The sequence below is a fragment of the Salmo salar genome, chromosome ssa09, assembly GCF_905237065.1.
Source record: "Salmo salar chromosome ssa09, Ssal_v3.1, whole genome shotgun sequence".
Classification (NCBI taxonomy): Eukaryota; Metazoa; Chordata; class Actinopteri; order Salmoniformes; family Salmonidae; genus Salmo; species Salmo salar.
The window spans coordinates 129947513-129962359 of NC_059450.1; the positions used below are offsets into that span (position 1 = coordinate 129947513).

The window sequence follows — 14847 nt, forward strand, 5'->3', positions numbered from 1 at the left end:
CAGGGATGCTTTTGTTACTGGTTTTACTGGCGATGACATGGAGGGGAAACATGAGTCAGTAAGATGCGAATAAACAGATCAGTAGGCCTATGTGTGGGTGTCAATCCGAGGCGAAAATGTCAAAGCTGTCAACAGTTTGCAAAATGTAAAAAGTTTGAAGTATGTAACTTCACCACAAGGTCACAGGTGTAGGTTATTATTTCCGTTTTCGATATATAGTGAAGAAAAGCCTTTCTCTATGTTCTCACTGATCAATCTCAAATGAAAAAAATAAACTTTAACAGCAGCTGAGACTTTATTTAACCTTTTTACAAAGCATGTTGAGATTTATAACAGGAAAATCATGTTTTGCTTTCAAGATAATATTTTTCATTTAATCTTTGTATTTAGTTCTTTAGAGCAAACATTTTAAAACAAAAACATTGAGGCAATTTACACCAAGGTAAACAAATGTACAGTAGAAATATGAGTAATATTTTATAGTAAACCTTACCGTATAGAATACTTTAAAAACACAGACATAGTGTAAGTCAATTATCTCTATGTAGAAATATGCAATACATAACAAAATAATTAACAAATTCAAAACAATGATGTGGCTTTGTCATATTTCTAAGTTCTCATCATAATACAAACATGAGTCCATTTTAAAAAGTGTGCTATATTCTAATTGAGTCATATTTTGTATAAAACCGTACAATATAAAATATTTTAAAACAGTCATCACAGTAGGCTATAAGTCAATTATCTGAATATGTATGAATGTACAATACTCAAAACAATATTTAACAAAATACTCAAAACAAAGCGTCTGTTGGATTACATGGCTTTATCATATTTCAAAGTTCTCATTAAATCACTCAACAATGCAAATTTCTTATGGGCATTTTGGCTGCTAAGGCTAAAGTTCAGTGGAACACCATGCAGATCCAGCGTGCAGTTGGAATATTTATTTATGGTAAAATCCCCCAAGTTACACAAGGCTCCAGCTTTCAAAAGGCTAATTTAGCATTTAGCACTAATCTTACCAGTGACAGAGCATCACTCAGCATCCATTGCTATATCCTTTTGATGGCGTCGTTTGAAAAAGCCACACTGCAAGTTCGAAAAGGAAAGATTAGAATAGTGATGCCTTGATACTTTAACCGAAATAATGTACTGCAGTCAGACCTGGGTTCAAATTGAAATCTTTCAAGTAGTTTTAGTGTTTGATTTAGCCTATCTTGAGTGCTAGATTGGCAGGGTTTGCACTTCTACGATTATTCTATTGGTTCATGCAAGCTCAATCAAGCCCAGCTAAAGTAGTTGAACATGTATTCGATGTACAAAAACATCAAAAACACTCATTATTACCTTAACGAGTATGACAATGATTATGGCTAGAAATAGAAAGCCTCCAATGGAGCCACCGATGATGACGGGCAATGATTTCTCCACTGCCAGTTTGATAATCATCACCTCCACCTAGGAAGCAGAACCACAAAGCAGAGCAGACAGAGCAAGATTGTTTCCAATAATGTACGTAAATGAATAAATATAAATGTTCAACTATTCTATTCAATTATTTAAATCTGACATCTCTATTATTGAACGTTTAACCCACTGATTCCATCGATCTCAATTCCAGTGCTTCGAATCGGTCTTCATCAAATCCCAGAGTGGCTTTAGCTGTAATCTTCTCAGATTTACCCTGTAATGATTGATGATGGATAGTCACAACAAAGCCTTTTGATCATAAAATGTGTAAGGATCTTCATCTCTATATTGCAGAGGAAGTCAATAAACGTGCATCTACCAACCAAAACGTCTCTGATTGAAGCCTCAGCCTCAACCGTGATTTCCTGTACATCTGTCACTGAACACTGAATGAGATACTCCCCGAAGGCCTGGAAGAATAACACATTTTTACTTGTTCTCATTATGTCAAAATAGTGACATTTAACCATTGTAGATATGTTACTTTGGCTAATATACTTCTCATTTGTCATTTCTTGCTGACAAATTAAGACAAATATGCTGCATAATATTTTGATTTCATGAATCAATTTAATATTATAGGTGTAATGGGAAAGGATGGAACTCACTTTTACTTCTGGATTTCCACATCTCTCCTGGAATCCAAACCAAATGATTATGTCAGGGACCGAATACTGGGTACCAAATATTAGAACAATAGAAATGTCTGGATGTTTTTAACATACCTTAGGTGTAATACTCTTGATTGTAATTTCGGTGTGACGTGCCTGTACTGTTATTGTAATGTTAACGCGTATAGTTGCATTGTGTTTGTTCTCACCGTGAAGCTGGAAGGGAGAAAATATTTGTAGAAAGATGCAAACACACACATTATAGAACTAGAAAAGTACATTTCCTGAAGAAAATGTGTGTGCTTGCTAGCTTGTCTTGAAGGATCATTTGATTGATAGGATAGGATAGCCTGAACATGTGAAAGTTGGTTTGATGTCTGTAGCTTGGACGGTTCAAGAGTTACTATTGTTGTTGGTGGCTTATTTTATGCTAATTTGATCTAATTTGAATTGTTATCGTTTATAACGTTTTGAAAATGTTAGTTTTTTTTATATTTGTATTTGAAATGGTTAACGAGCAGTAGCACTTGAAGTGTCACTGTGTTCTTGTGGTTGACATCGGATTCATGATGATTTATGCAAATGTAGTTATGTACACAAAGTATAAATAGCATAAACAATTATTTTATAAGTTGGAACTGTCTGGACATTCTAAAGTTTGTTTGGTCTCGATAGCTACGCTCCAGTGGTTTAAGCACTAGTGGGCGGAATAATAATATGTATGTACAATTCTAGAGTGGTCTTGCTTTCAGCAAGCACATTAAAGACGCAAACATGCTTTTGTCATGCTTTTGTCACTTCTAGATTAGACTACTGCAATGCTCTACTCTCCGGCTACCCCGATAAAGCACTGAATAAACTTCAGTTAGTGCTAAACACGGCTGCTAGAATCTTGACTAGAACCAACATATGTGTACATATTACTCCAGTGCTAGCCTCTCTACACTGGCTTCCTGTTAAGGCTAGGGCTGATTTCAAGGTTTTACTGTAAACCTACAAAGCATTATGTGTACTTGCTCCTGCCTATGTTTCCGATCTGGTCCTGCCGTACATACCTACACGTACGTTACGGTCACAAGACGTAGGCCTCCTTATTGTCCCTAAAATTTCTAAGCAAACAGCTGGAGGCAGGGCTTTCTCCTATAGAGCTCCATTTTTATGGAATGGTCTGCCTATCCATGTGAGAGATGCAGAATCAGTCTCAACATTTTAAGTCTTTACTGAAGACTCATCTCTTCAGTAGGTCCTATGATTGAGTATAGTCTGGCCCAGGGGTGCGAAGGTGAATGGCAAGGCACTGGGTGGACGAACCGCCCTTGCTGTCTCTGCCTGGCCAGCTCCCCTCTCTCCACTGGGATTCTCTGTCTCTAACCCTATTACAGGGGCTAAGTCACTGGCTTTCTAGTGCTCTTCTATGCCCTCCCTAGGAGGGGTGCGTCACTTGAGTGGGTTGAGTCACTGACGTGATCTTCCTGTCCGGTTTTGCACCCCCTCGAGCTTGTGCGGTGGAGGAGATCTTTGTGGGCTATATTCAGTAAGTTGGTGGTCTGTTGACTCTCTAGTGGTGTGGAGGCTGTGCTTTGGCAAAATGCGTGTGGTTATATCCTGCCTGGTTGCCCCCCTCCCCATCTCAGCCTCCATTATCTATGCAGCGAAAGTCTATGTGCCAGGGGGCTAGGGTCAGTCTGTTATATCTGGTGTAATTCTCCTGTCTTATCTGGTGTCCCGTGTGAATTTAAGTATGCTCCCTCTAATTCTCTCTCTCCCCTCCCAGAGGACCTGAGCCCTAGGACCATGCCTCAGGACTACCTGGCCTGATGACTCCTGGCTGTCCCCAGTCCACCTGGTCGTGCTGCTGCTCCAGTTTCAACTGTTCTGCCTGCGGCTATGGAACCCTGACCTGTTCACCGGACGTTTTTGCCTTGTACTGGACTGACTGACTCGACCTCTCTCTCAACCTCTCATTGCTCGGCTATGAAAGCCAACTGACATTTACTCCTGAGGTGCTGACCTATTGCACCCTCTACAACCACTGTGATTATTATTTGACCCTGCTGGTCATCTATGAACGTTTGAACATCTTGAAGAAAAATCTGGCCTTAATGGCCATGTACTCTTATAATCTCCACCAGGCACAGCCAGAAGAGGACTGGCCACCCCTCAGAGCCTTGTTCCTCTCTAGGTTTCCTCCTAGGTTCCTGCCTTTCTAGGGAGTTTTTCCTAGCCACTCTGCTTCTACATCTGCATTGCTTGCTGTTTGTGGATTTAGGCTGGGTTTCTACATCGGCTGACGTAAAAAGGGCTTTATAAATCAATTTAACTTGATTTGAACACATTATAGAAAGAAGAAAACATACGGAAACATAGCAAGCATACCTGAAACTTAAATGTCAGGTCTTTTTTCTCAATGATTTGGTCCGTGAATTTTACAATGTTCGGTGTGGCCTCCCTGTAAACAACAAGGTAGCAGAAAAATAAAGATGAATTGAATGGAATTGAAATCCAACATTCAACAGCATTAAGTAGGATTTATAAAGACATTCTTTGCCTTGAAATCATCCCTCTCTTACTATTGTTCAGTCTTAACTCACCCAGTCAGTTGGACCTTTAAAGCATTCTTTATTCCAAAGTGGTACGTCTTAAAATCCAAAACCTGGGTGCCACTATTCTCACTAAAAACAATGATAGGAAGGACAAATGTAGACAACTTGATTAAAATAAAATACAAAAATGCTACATTTTTACTCAACACGAAGATCATTTAAGAAGTATCGGTATGGAAAGCTTCAAACCATGTTAGGTTTGCTGTGATCTCAGCCTCTCGCATCTCTGATTTCTTGTTCACAAGCTGCCAGGAGATGGAGAAATGTACCTAGGGTATCAAAATAAAAAAAACTTGTTGACAGGTCAGAGAAAAAGGACATTTTGATGGGAGATATTTAGCATGAGCAATGCCACTAGGCTGTATTAATGAAGTCATGGTGGGTATCGGTACCTGGGTATTTTTCTTGAAGACTGGATGTAAGAGACGACACTTCAAATAAGAAATATTCTCCTTAACTTGGTTCTCACAAACAGACCCTTCCATTTTCTGTGAATGATGACCAGAACAATAGTCAGTCAGTTGCTGACTCCTTTGTCAGTCAATGCAACAAAGCTGATCTAATATTTCCAACCTCAAATCTTGTTCTAAGGACTCAACAAAATCATTTTTGTTTCAGTGAGGAGAAATTACCATTGTGAACTTGTTAAAAAGGAGCATGTTGGGATATGCCAGGACAAGTGTTGTCATGTAGGCACTATCCCCAACGTTGGTCAGATTGAAGTCAATCATCAAGTTCTGGGTCGTTCCGATTATGACCATGTCCTTGCTGTTACACAAATGATAGGATAAAAAGGACAATAAATCATCTGTTTGGGTATAAAATCAATGACTTATTATTTTCACCTTGTTAAAGATGTTTGTAGACAGGAGAAGACACGATATAGAAAAATAATGGCATTGTGATTGAAAACTAATTTACCTCAGCCTTGAATCAGATAGGGGTATGTTTTCCTTGCATTTGTCTTTCACCTCACACTCCTTCTCAAATTGAATCTGAAGATTTCAATTGACAGCACATACGATAGCATAATAATAATTATAATTAAAAAGGACTCTTGAACAGTTTTTCACAACTTTGTTGAGTAGGCTACCAAATGCTCACCTTTTCTGTGAACTCTGTGGGAGTACAGAAATCCAGAATGCGGAGAGGTGGTTCAGTGGTATTCAACTTGAAGTTTAGCTTGATCTCTATCGGTGAGAAGCAGTCATAGCAACCCTGAAAGAGAGAAAAAACTACATGTGTCTATCCCTCTCTCTCGTGTGATTAAGTATCATCAGTAAGTCTTACTGGAGACTGTTCATACTTTAAAATAGAGATTTAAAGATAATATTTGTAATGAATGTAGACGCCTCAGAAACCTACCGTAAAAAAAAGTTTGATGGGGTTAAGGCAGTTTGTATCATGAAGTATAGTGAAGATGCCTTCCCCATTTGCTTTGTCATCAAAAGACAGGCGCTTTTTGTTTTGACCTGCATCCAGATCTATGTTGTAAGATATGGGAAGTTCTTCATAAGCTGAAAAACAAGCAAATCATGGATCAAAATAAGTGATTCAGTAGTTCCGAGCAAATACATCTACATTTTCTAGTTTATATCAACTGAGACGATGGGTGATGAGAACTGTACTGTACATACAGCCAATATTTCCCCTTTGTGCTTGGAAGCAGATGGCCAGGGTGACCTGCTCCATCTTGGTTTTTGAGTTTGTCTGCGCGGATGTGGGGATGGTGTTAGGCTTCATGGTCAGCTTGGGTTTAAACACGATGACAGGGATTGTTCTGGTAGAAATTCAGAGTTTTGAGATTATTCAGTAAATGAACAGCGCATATACTCTTTAAACAAGCTGCTACCTAGAACCGTAAAGCGATTCATACGGGGACAGCCAAAGAACCCTTAGGGGTTCTAGATAGCACCTTTTTTTTAAATAGCATTCTACTAAATGAAACAGTATACACATCTGTGGTGGACATATACAGTACAGAGCTTCCTGGACATATATTCCTGCTGTCTATACTCACTTCAGGACAGTGACAGTGCCTTGGCTCCCGACACTGATGTAAAGCTGTCTCCTCCCGTCAGCACTTTTTTTGTCAGAGAAGGCACTCACAGACTGTCCAAAGTGGTGGAGTTTCATCTCAAACTCTGCAGCTTTAATTCTCTAGAAGTAAGAACAAGAACAACACTATGTGTGATGTTATGTTTGGGTTCTGTATAAAGTCCTTTCACTGCAGGCATCAGGATCATAGCAAGAGGCTCTTTGTCAGCAAGCTAGACTTCTACTAAATCACCTGAGAGTGGTCCCTCAGAAGTCCTTCTTGGACTCCGTTATAGATATAGATGCTCCCAGAACAGCCACATATCTCATCGTCCTCCAGAGGAGCTCCAACTGCCACGTCATTGTATCCGTTTCCGTCCAGGTCTCCAACAGAAGAGATGGCAGAACCGAATCTGGCATATATGTAGCTGTCCAGCCCATGCCACTCCCAGGACTCCTTATCAAACTTACCCTGGGCCTGGGACACAACCCTCACAATCATCAGAAAAGTACAGTTATGAGCACTGAAATACAATTTTATGAATGCATTTCTACTGACCTGGTTTAGCTTGAAGATGATCACTCTGCCCTCCTCTCCTTTCTGGTGGAAGTACGGTGCTCCTACAAGCAGGTAGTCTGTCTTAGTGTCCCCGTTAAAGTCCAGGGCACATAGCACAGAGCCAAAGTAAGAGCCCACCTGTAGAGTGGAGATTTGGGTTATTATTTGTAACCTCCACACGATGGCAGTAAGCATCAGGTTGTGTACTATTAAAAGTGGAACCAAAGATGGATACAGTACCTGTCCAAGTTGATTTCTTAGATTTCTTGGATTTCACAATATATCTGTTATACACATAGACCTACCTGGTCACCCAGTAGTATTTCCTGCAGTTTGTGTGAAGTTGCAATAAAGACAAAGACCCCACCAGTCAGGTTGTGACGAGGGGCCCCTGAGATGTACAAAGTCCCTGAGGGGCCCATGGCAGACACAACACTGTAACCTGGGACACACAGACAGAAGTTAACAGAATACATTCAAGAAGGACTGCCAACTTTTGAAGAAAGCTTGGAGTGAGATATGCTATGTGAATTTCATTGCCCTTTGGCACAACCCCAAGAAAGGGCACTGAGAGTCCTCCCCCAGGAACATTGAACTGTTTTATAGCTAAGTTCCTGCAATTCTACATATTTTGACATGGCTTAGGCCTATGACTAGGGCGGATTTTTTTTCAATAAAAACCACAGGTCAGATGTATTCAGGATGCTTTGAACATTAAATGAACACTCCAAATTCGACGACTTTGTTACTTTTAGATTTTTGGGGGATGCCATTTAAAGCATGCAAATGTTTTTTAGGTGGTTTGACACTTTATTCAGGCGATAATGAAATGAGATTCTAGAAACAGCGGGAAGCTTGGAAGCAGGGACTGATCTCTGTTCTCAGGTGGAAAGTTGTATGTGGCATGTCCTGGGGAGTGTTTTCACTCCACCAAGGCTCTGCAAAGGAAATGTTAATATTAATGGTTGATGGCAGTGGGTAACCAAATTATATTTTGTAATTTGGGTCAACTCTCACTTTAAAATAGGGCTAATTTCGCAAAATCACCCAACCTTCAAGGAAAATCTAATGAATATAAATGTTCAGGTGGTTTATGCCTACTAGTTGAAGATCCTTGCCATCATCTTTCTTTACATAGACAAAATATGGTGCTTTGAGAGTCCCCTCACCATTTCTACCTAGCATGTGCACAACATTAAAATGTCAAAAATTATATTTGATACCTGGAGCATTTAATATCCCATGCTCCTTTTTATGACTATTCAAAACTGTCCATGAATGGCTGCAAAAATACAAGTAGGCATATCAGATTTCAAGTATGTGATTACACTTTCAAAATTTGGAAGAAGTGGAATAATAAAATGAGTGTGGGGAATAACAGTTGTGTTCCTGTTAGATTACATAAATCTGTCCCTACACCCTAACCAAATCATTATGTCTTGTCCCCGCTCTAGAATCGAACTTACACTTTTGGGTTCAAAATCTGTTTGTCAAAATGATTTTCAGAGTTACAAATCAGGTCACCCTACCAAACATACTGAGGACTAGTGAGGATTAAATCGACTTTAGTACATGCTGTCAAAAGGCTGCATTCTGCAATAGGGACAGGAGTTTTGAAATCAGAGAATCTGCGCCTGCAATTTAACATCACGAGCAGAACCTCTATCATTGTCCTGTCTTGCCACAGCAGGAGAGAGAACGTTCATAAAACAGCGCTACCATGCTGCTCTTTTTACTGTTTATAAACTCAGCGAAGAACGTTCTCTCTCCTGCTGTGGCAAGACAGGACAATGATAGAGGTTCCGCTCGTGATGTTAAATTGCAGGCGCAGATTCTCTGATTTCAAAACGATTTGGAGCACAGTTGGAAACTTAACACGCTGACTATTTAATGGACTAATTTGAAAAATAAATGCAGTAGTTTTCAATATTTGAGATATAAGAGGTGTGGCGTGAGAAGAGGGACACATTTGTGTGTCTCATGGCCAATGCGTGAGAGTTGGCAGCTCTGACCTTCAGTTATGGCCTCGGGATGAGGAATACAAAACAAAAACCTTCAGAAACTTTGTGTGTGAAACGGCATGTCCCATAATCTGTCGTGGACGAATTAAACTTTGCGAGAATTTTACTTCTGGGTAACCGAGATTACATGTCCCATAACTTACCTAAGTAGGAGAACCTTGACTCTGAGGAAGACTCATTTAAGAAGGTGACCTTATTGTCCTTGGGGTGTTTTAAGATCACTCCTCCACTCCAGTCATTGGCCCCCACAGCGCCGAACAGTAAGGACCCCTAGGAAGAGGAGGGAATGGATTTTATAGCCAGATGCCAATAAAAAATTGAGAGTGGATAGAGATACTATTATGATCCTCAAACTGCATCTCATATATGGTCAGACTGCAGACTTTGGTCTTAAACCAACTAGAAAACCAGTGTGTAAAAAAACAAAGTTGAAACCCAAACAACTTACATCTAGTGCAATGTGATTACTGAATCCAGCCTCGGCGAGTTCAAATTGAAAGCCATCCCCCTGCTTGATTCCTGGTTCATAAATTGGAGCAACACAAACATTTTGTTATAAAGTGAGTCAGAAATAATATTTCTCATGGAGTAGGACGCAAACTGCACCTTACAGCCTGTCAGTGTTAGACTACCCTAGACCTCCTACATTAAACTGCACACATACAGTATATGACGATAATGGGACACAATGTAAAGGTTACACTGATGATTACAGCCTTTTAGTGTTACCTTCGATTCCTTTGATGATACTGGTCTCTAGCTTGGAGAGGATGCCCTCCAAGGCTTTATAGTCACCAACCAAGAACAGGTTACTCTCACTGTTGCTAATAATCTTCAACTCTTCTATTTTGATTTGATTACCAACCTGTGATTCATAAATGTACAGAGAAAATGTATGTCTTGACATACCAGAATATGAGCTAACTTTTTCATTGAATCGATTAAACCTGTTACTTTAGTCAGGAAGATTAATTAAAAGATACACAATAGTGAAAACTCACCCCAATAGCAAATCTGGTGATATTTTTTGTTTCAAGCAAGTTCTTAGCTCTTTCCAAATGTGTCTTATCCCAATAGGATATTGCTCCATCTGACACCACTATCATGATTTTCTTGGAGTCCTCTTTGGACCCATTCTCAGGAACGAAAACATGTTCACTGAAAATACAAATGTAAACAAATCTCAACAATGTAATGATATTTGCAATCTAAATTATCTAAAATATGGGCCTATAGTATGGTACTTACATTGTATAGATAATAGTATGGTACTTACATTGTATAGATAATAGCTGAAGCAGTTATTGTGGCATTTTCGATCTGTTCAATGTTTTTGACCGTTTCAATAGCTTTTGGCCCGTCTTTCTCATTCAATGACAGTTCAGTTCTGATTTTCGATCCATACTGAACAACAGCAAATTCACACTAAAAAGAAAAAACAATTTATTTTGTTATCACAAGAAAGCATTATCATTCATTTTATTTAATGCCAATTCAAGAGAAAGCACAGTTTTATGGCCAAATCTTTTGTTGAAGTGTGCATCAATGTTGATCAATACTTACATTGAAACATTTCTCCCAAACATTTTTCATCACAGTTGTGATGAAATCTTTTGCCCTTTTAAAGTCTTCGCTTTCAATGCTACCAGATCCATCAAGTACAAATGCAATCTCAGTCCCAGGATCTAAAAACAAAACAGCGATATTGTACATGAACAAAAAATCAGACATGAACATCACCTCCCTGTATTTGTAATAAATGTAGACCCACCATCCTTCTCATCATCCTCATCACTGTTGTTGTTGTTGTTATTGTTGTTGTTATTGTTGTTATTGATGGAGATGTTTCTTTCCAGTTGATCTACAACTTAAATTCAGAAAATGTAGACATTCGTTACTAACTTTACACTCCATATATGGCGCGGATGTACAGTGTGTTTCCATAGTCTACATTTCCCTATGTTCATCTGAGAGCTAACTTTTTAACAGCTGTTTCCATTGGTTCAATATCATAGGAATACCTACCTAGCGTGGCAGGATAATACACCTCATGCTTCAGGCCAGACAGGAGTGTACAGTTTGCATTAAGATCCTCATTCATGTTCTTCTTCTTCCTGACCTGTTGGCAGACCTGGTGAGAGGAGAGCAGAGCAAGTCATCAGGCCACATGGCATACTGTTGAGCAGGATAACTCTATGGCCCGATCAGTTTGATAGTGTACAAGATAACTTGCTTACTGACTTAATCCTCTTAATTCCTGGAGCAACATAGGGCCCAAGATAAAGACGATTTGAACTTTATTTAATTCGCTGGACAAACACCTTTCTTTGAAGATAAAAAATATGATGTCTGAAGTGGAACAGGAAACAAATCGGACATGACACTGTAAGGTACCAGGGCAGTGTATGGTATTTCCTACACCTTGTGCTCAAAAAGCGGATGTGGATGCCTGCGTGCATGCAAGTGTCTGTCTGAATGTGACCACAGTGACACTTAATGGTGAGAACACAACTAATATCTGCAGCAGACACAGTCAGAGAACACTCTCAATAATCTTATCAACAGAGTTTGAGGAAGCATTTCTATGCTAGACTTACAGACAATTATGTATTGTTTTAGACCAGAGATGTGGTCCTTCTCTGTGAGTCTATCTAGCAAAAACAATCTAACAGTAGCAGAAAATAATCAGTTACATCGGAAAAAGTGTTAACGGAAGAGTGGGACCCATTGATCATGCTGAAAGGGAAGTCATGTGAAAGGCAGACGTTACTAGCATCTGACGCCTACAAAGGAGGAAGCTGTGGCTTTGCTGAGAGACAATTGACTAGGCGACGATTCTGCTGCTACTCTTATGTGATTTACTGCTGTACAAGTACCCATGGCACCCACTCCAACCTGCAGCCCCCCCCCCCCCCCCCTAATACTTCACTCCTCACTCCCCCTCTCATTTATACACAGAAATGAAATACAACACAGCTCTTAGTTGTCTTGAACTACTATAACTATTTGTCATACAGCCAATATACTGTGTCATCATGTACAAATCATGGACAAATGTCATAAAAATTCATGACACTTTCATGAGTGACTTATTGTGAATGGCAAATTAAATGACTCAATAAAAGGCAACACAGCAGGTTAAATAGGTTATCTCTATGAATGTAGAAAACTGTTGTAGAATAAATACCATGTGCTGCTCCATCTCTCCAGTCAAACTGTTGGTTACTGCCACGATGGGTCGCAGTCCTTTACCTGCATTGGCTACAAAACAAGTTGACTTGGATTCAGCATATGGTTAACAAAAATAAGCCCTGAAATGTACTGGAATAACTGAACCTACTTCTGAAATTTGGATTAGCAAGAGTGGCATAGTTTACCTGAGATATTGACTTCTGTGCATTTTTCCAGACCACAACTGAATACTTTCTGGTGTCTAGAATTTGGTGATGTAACCAATACCCTGTTGAATTACATAAGAGAACATGGATAAGGAGAACAAAGTCTAGATGTAATACAGTACTGTAGGTCTATATGACATGAACACAAATTCATTTGACATAACATATAACAGATGATGCCATAGTGACTTACCCAGCTTTGGACTGAACAGTAGTTTGCCCAAATAGTTTATCATCATTCTGAAAATACTTTACTGGTTTTGTGAAAATGTTGAAGCCTGCTACTGTGCATATCACTGTAAAACAAAGAGATGTCAGGTCTGAAGCAATGATACAGACCTTTTATCACTCTTTACATTAATTGAATGAATGAATGCCTAATGCTCAAAAACAGAATACATACCAGTCAGCAAAATGTGTCCTCGAATCATGTTTCTAGTGGAACATGTTAGGTCTAAGAAAAATAAACTGCTTAAACCAAATCAGTCTGATTGTAACTTGCTTGTAACCTATCAAAAGTTTTTGATAACTTCTCATATATGCTCTTCCGTACACTGCACATGAAAAAAGTTATTCTGGTGTGCTCAATGCTATGAGGTGATGACATCACAACCTCATTGTCAGACAGACAGACAGTGGGGGTTGTGGGGGGTGGTGGCTCTTGCCTTGTAGTCATGTAAACCCTTGGGTTGTGTAAAAGTATGAGATCAATATCATGCCGAATGTTTTGTGAACACACAGCATGCATTTTGTGGTCATGTATCATGATCTGTACAAATAAGTACCAATCCACAAATGTAAATCACTTTCCACAAATGTAAATCACTATCCACAAACAAACACCTTTTGATTTGTATTTGTAAATCGATATATTGCATTAGAATGTTTTTAAAACTGCAGATATGCAGGTCATTTCCAAGGGCCTTAAGTAAAATGAGAGCCATAAAGATTTGTACCTAGGAGAGATATGGCAAACCTGCAACTTGTGTGTTCACAATACATTTGGCATGATATTGACCCCATATGAAAGTGCTTGACATGCAATACATTACATTACATACAATGTATCATTACAATACAAATACATTACATATAATACATTTAGTGTGAAGTGGAAACAGTAGGCGTGTATCTTCAGTTCTGTTTTTGTAGGGAGCATTGTAAACTGTAATTGATATTTTGATATGTTTCCTTTAACTGCTCTCTCTCCCTTGTCTCCAGCAGACCAGCAGAACTGAAAGTGGGTTTCAGCTGTATCTGGTCTGGACCACAGACAGTGACATTACTCTAACAAAGGTGACAAGAGGCCCTCTGTGTACCTCTACAAAGTTGCTTTCTGTCACCAGGGTCAACTATGAGAGCACATGTCTAACAACTTAGATTAAACAACAAACTAGATTGACAAACATTCCCCATTTTCTATTTAAATTGATGAAAGGTGTTGCATGAGATGTCTGATATGAGCTACTCAAACTGTGTTGGCAGATGTAGCATGGCTATGAAGGTTTTATGATTTGCAATGCATGAACCAGGTTGGAAAAGAAATTCAACATGGAAATGATTTCCTGGTTGTCTTCAGTGTCAGTCTTTGGTTTTAACCACAAAGTTATGTGTCACGTCAACAGATGATTTGTTTTTCCTTGTTAAAAAGGAAGCAAGTTGCTTGAGTTGTCATGGTGAATGTATTTTGTGACAACACACACAATAGTTACAAAAACTATAGTGACAAGACGAAGAGAGAATCTCCATTGGTTTTGTTCGACTCCTCGCGTCCTCTCCTCTGTCCTCTCCTTGCCTGCTTTTGAAAAAGGTCAAAGGTAATCACTGAGTGGAGGCAAGGAGAGAAAAGTGAAAACAAATGCGCTTCTATGAAATGAGACTCTCCTTCTCCACTCATGGGTCATCAAGCAAAAGACATCTAGAGGGGTGGAATCCCCAAATAAATGTGTAAAGTGCAAAAACCAATTGAACTAGTTGTATGCAAGACATTATAGATAAAAGGATAAGTAGCGTATCATTTTTAAATGTGTGCATGCTTTTCTCCTTCGAGAAAACAGCAGCTTATTCAAAGGGGGTGTGTATACAGTGAGTGAAAAAAGTATTTAATCCCCTGCTGATTTTGTACGTTTTCCCACTGACAAA

At 39.2% G+C, this 14847-nt stretch overlaps 1 protein-coding gene across 1 annotated transcript; it reads right to left on the bottom strand.

The window, feature by feature from the left end:
- Positions 1-276: 276 nt before the first annotated feature.
- Positions 277-13312, bottom strand: itgae.2 (integrin, alpha E, tandem duplicate 2). The gene is made up of 31 exons (XM_014214327.2): positions 13109-13312; positions 12899-13001; positions 12685-12767; positions 12495-12568; positions 11333-11438; positions 11079-11174; positions 10871-10992; positions 10584-10732; positions 10309-10465; positions 10037-10172; positions 9756-9826; positions 9451-9577; positions 7592-7728; positions 7287-7424; positions 6981-7205; positions 6711-6850; positions 6328-6470; positions 6056-6207; positions 5795-5908; positions 5612-5685; positions 5323-5458; positions 5083-5178; positions 4880-4959; positions 4679-4759; positions 4464-4536; positions 2202-2303; positions 2085-2111; positions 1800-1886; positions 1604-1690; positions 1354-1464; positions 277-1095 (listed from the first exon to the last, which is right to left on the bottom strand). Exons 1-31 carry the CDS (start codon positions 13134-13136, stop codon positions 1042-1044), a joined length of 3309 nt encoding a protein of 1102 aa, XP_014069802.1. The 5' UTR covers positions 13137-13312; the 3' UTR covers positions 277-1041.
- Between the last annotated feature and the right edge of the window lie 1535 nt (positions 13313-14847).

Excerpts from the sequence above, each read along its gene's own strand:
- itgae.2 (XM_014214327.2), bottom strand. The coding sequence starts at position 13,136 with ATGATTCGAGGACACATTTTGCTGACTG. Across the intron at positions 9,827-10,036 it reads TATCATCAAAGGAATCGAAG|GAATCAAGCAGGGGGATGGC; the intron begins GTAACACTAAAA and ends TTTATGAACCAG. Across the intron at positions 5,459-5,611 it reads CTATCTGATTCAAGGCTGAG|CAAGGACATGGTCATAATCG; the intron begins GTAAATTAGTTT and ends TTTGTGTAACAG.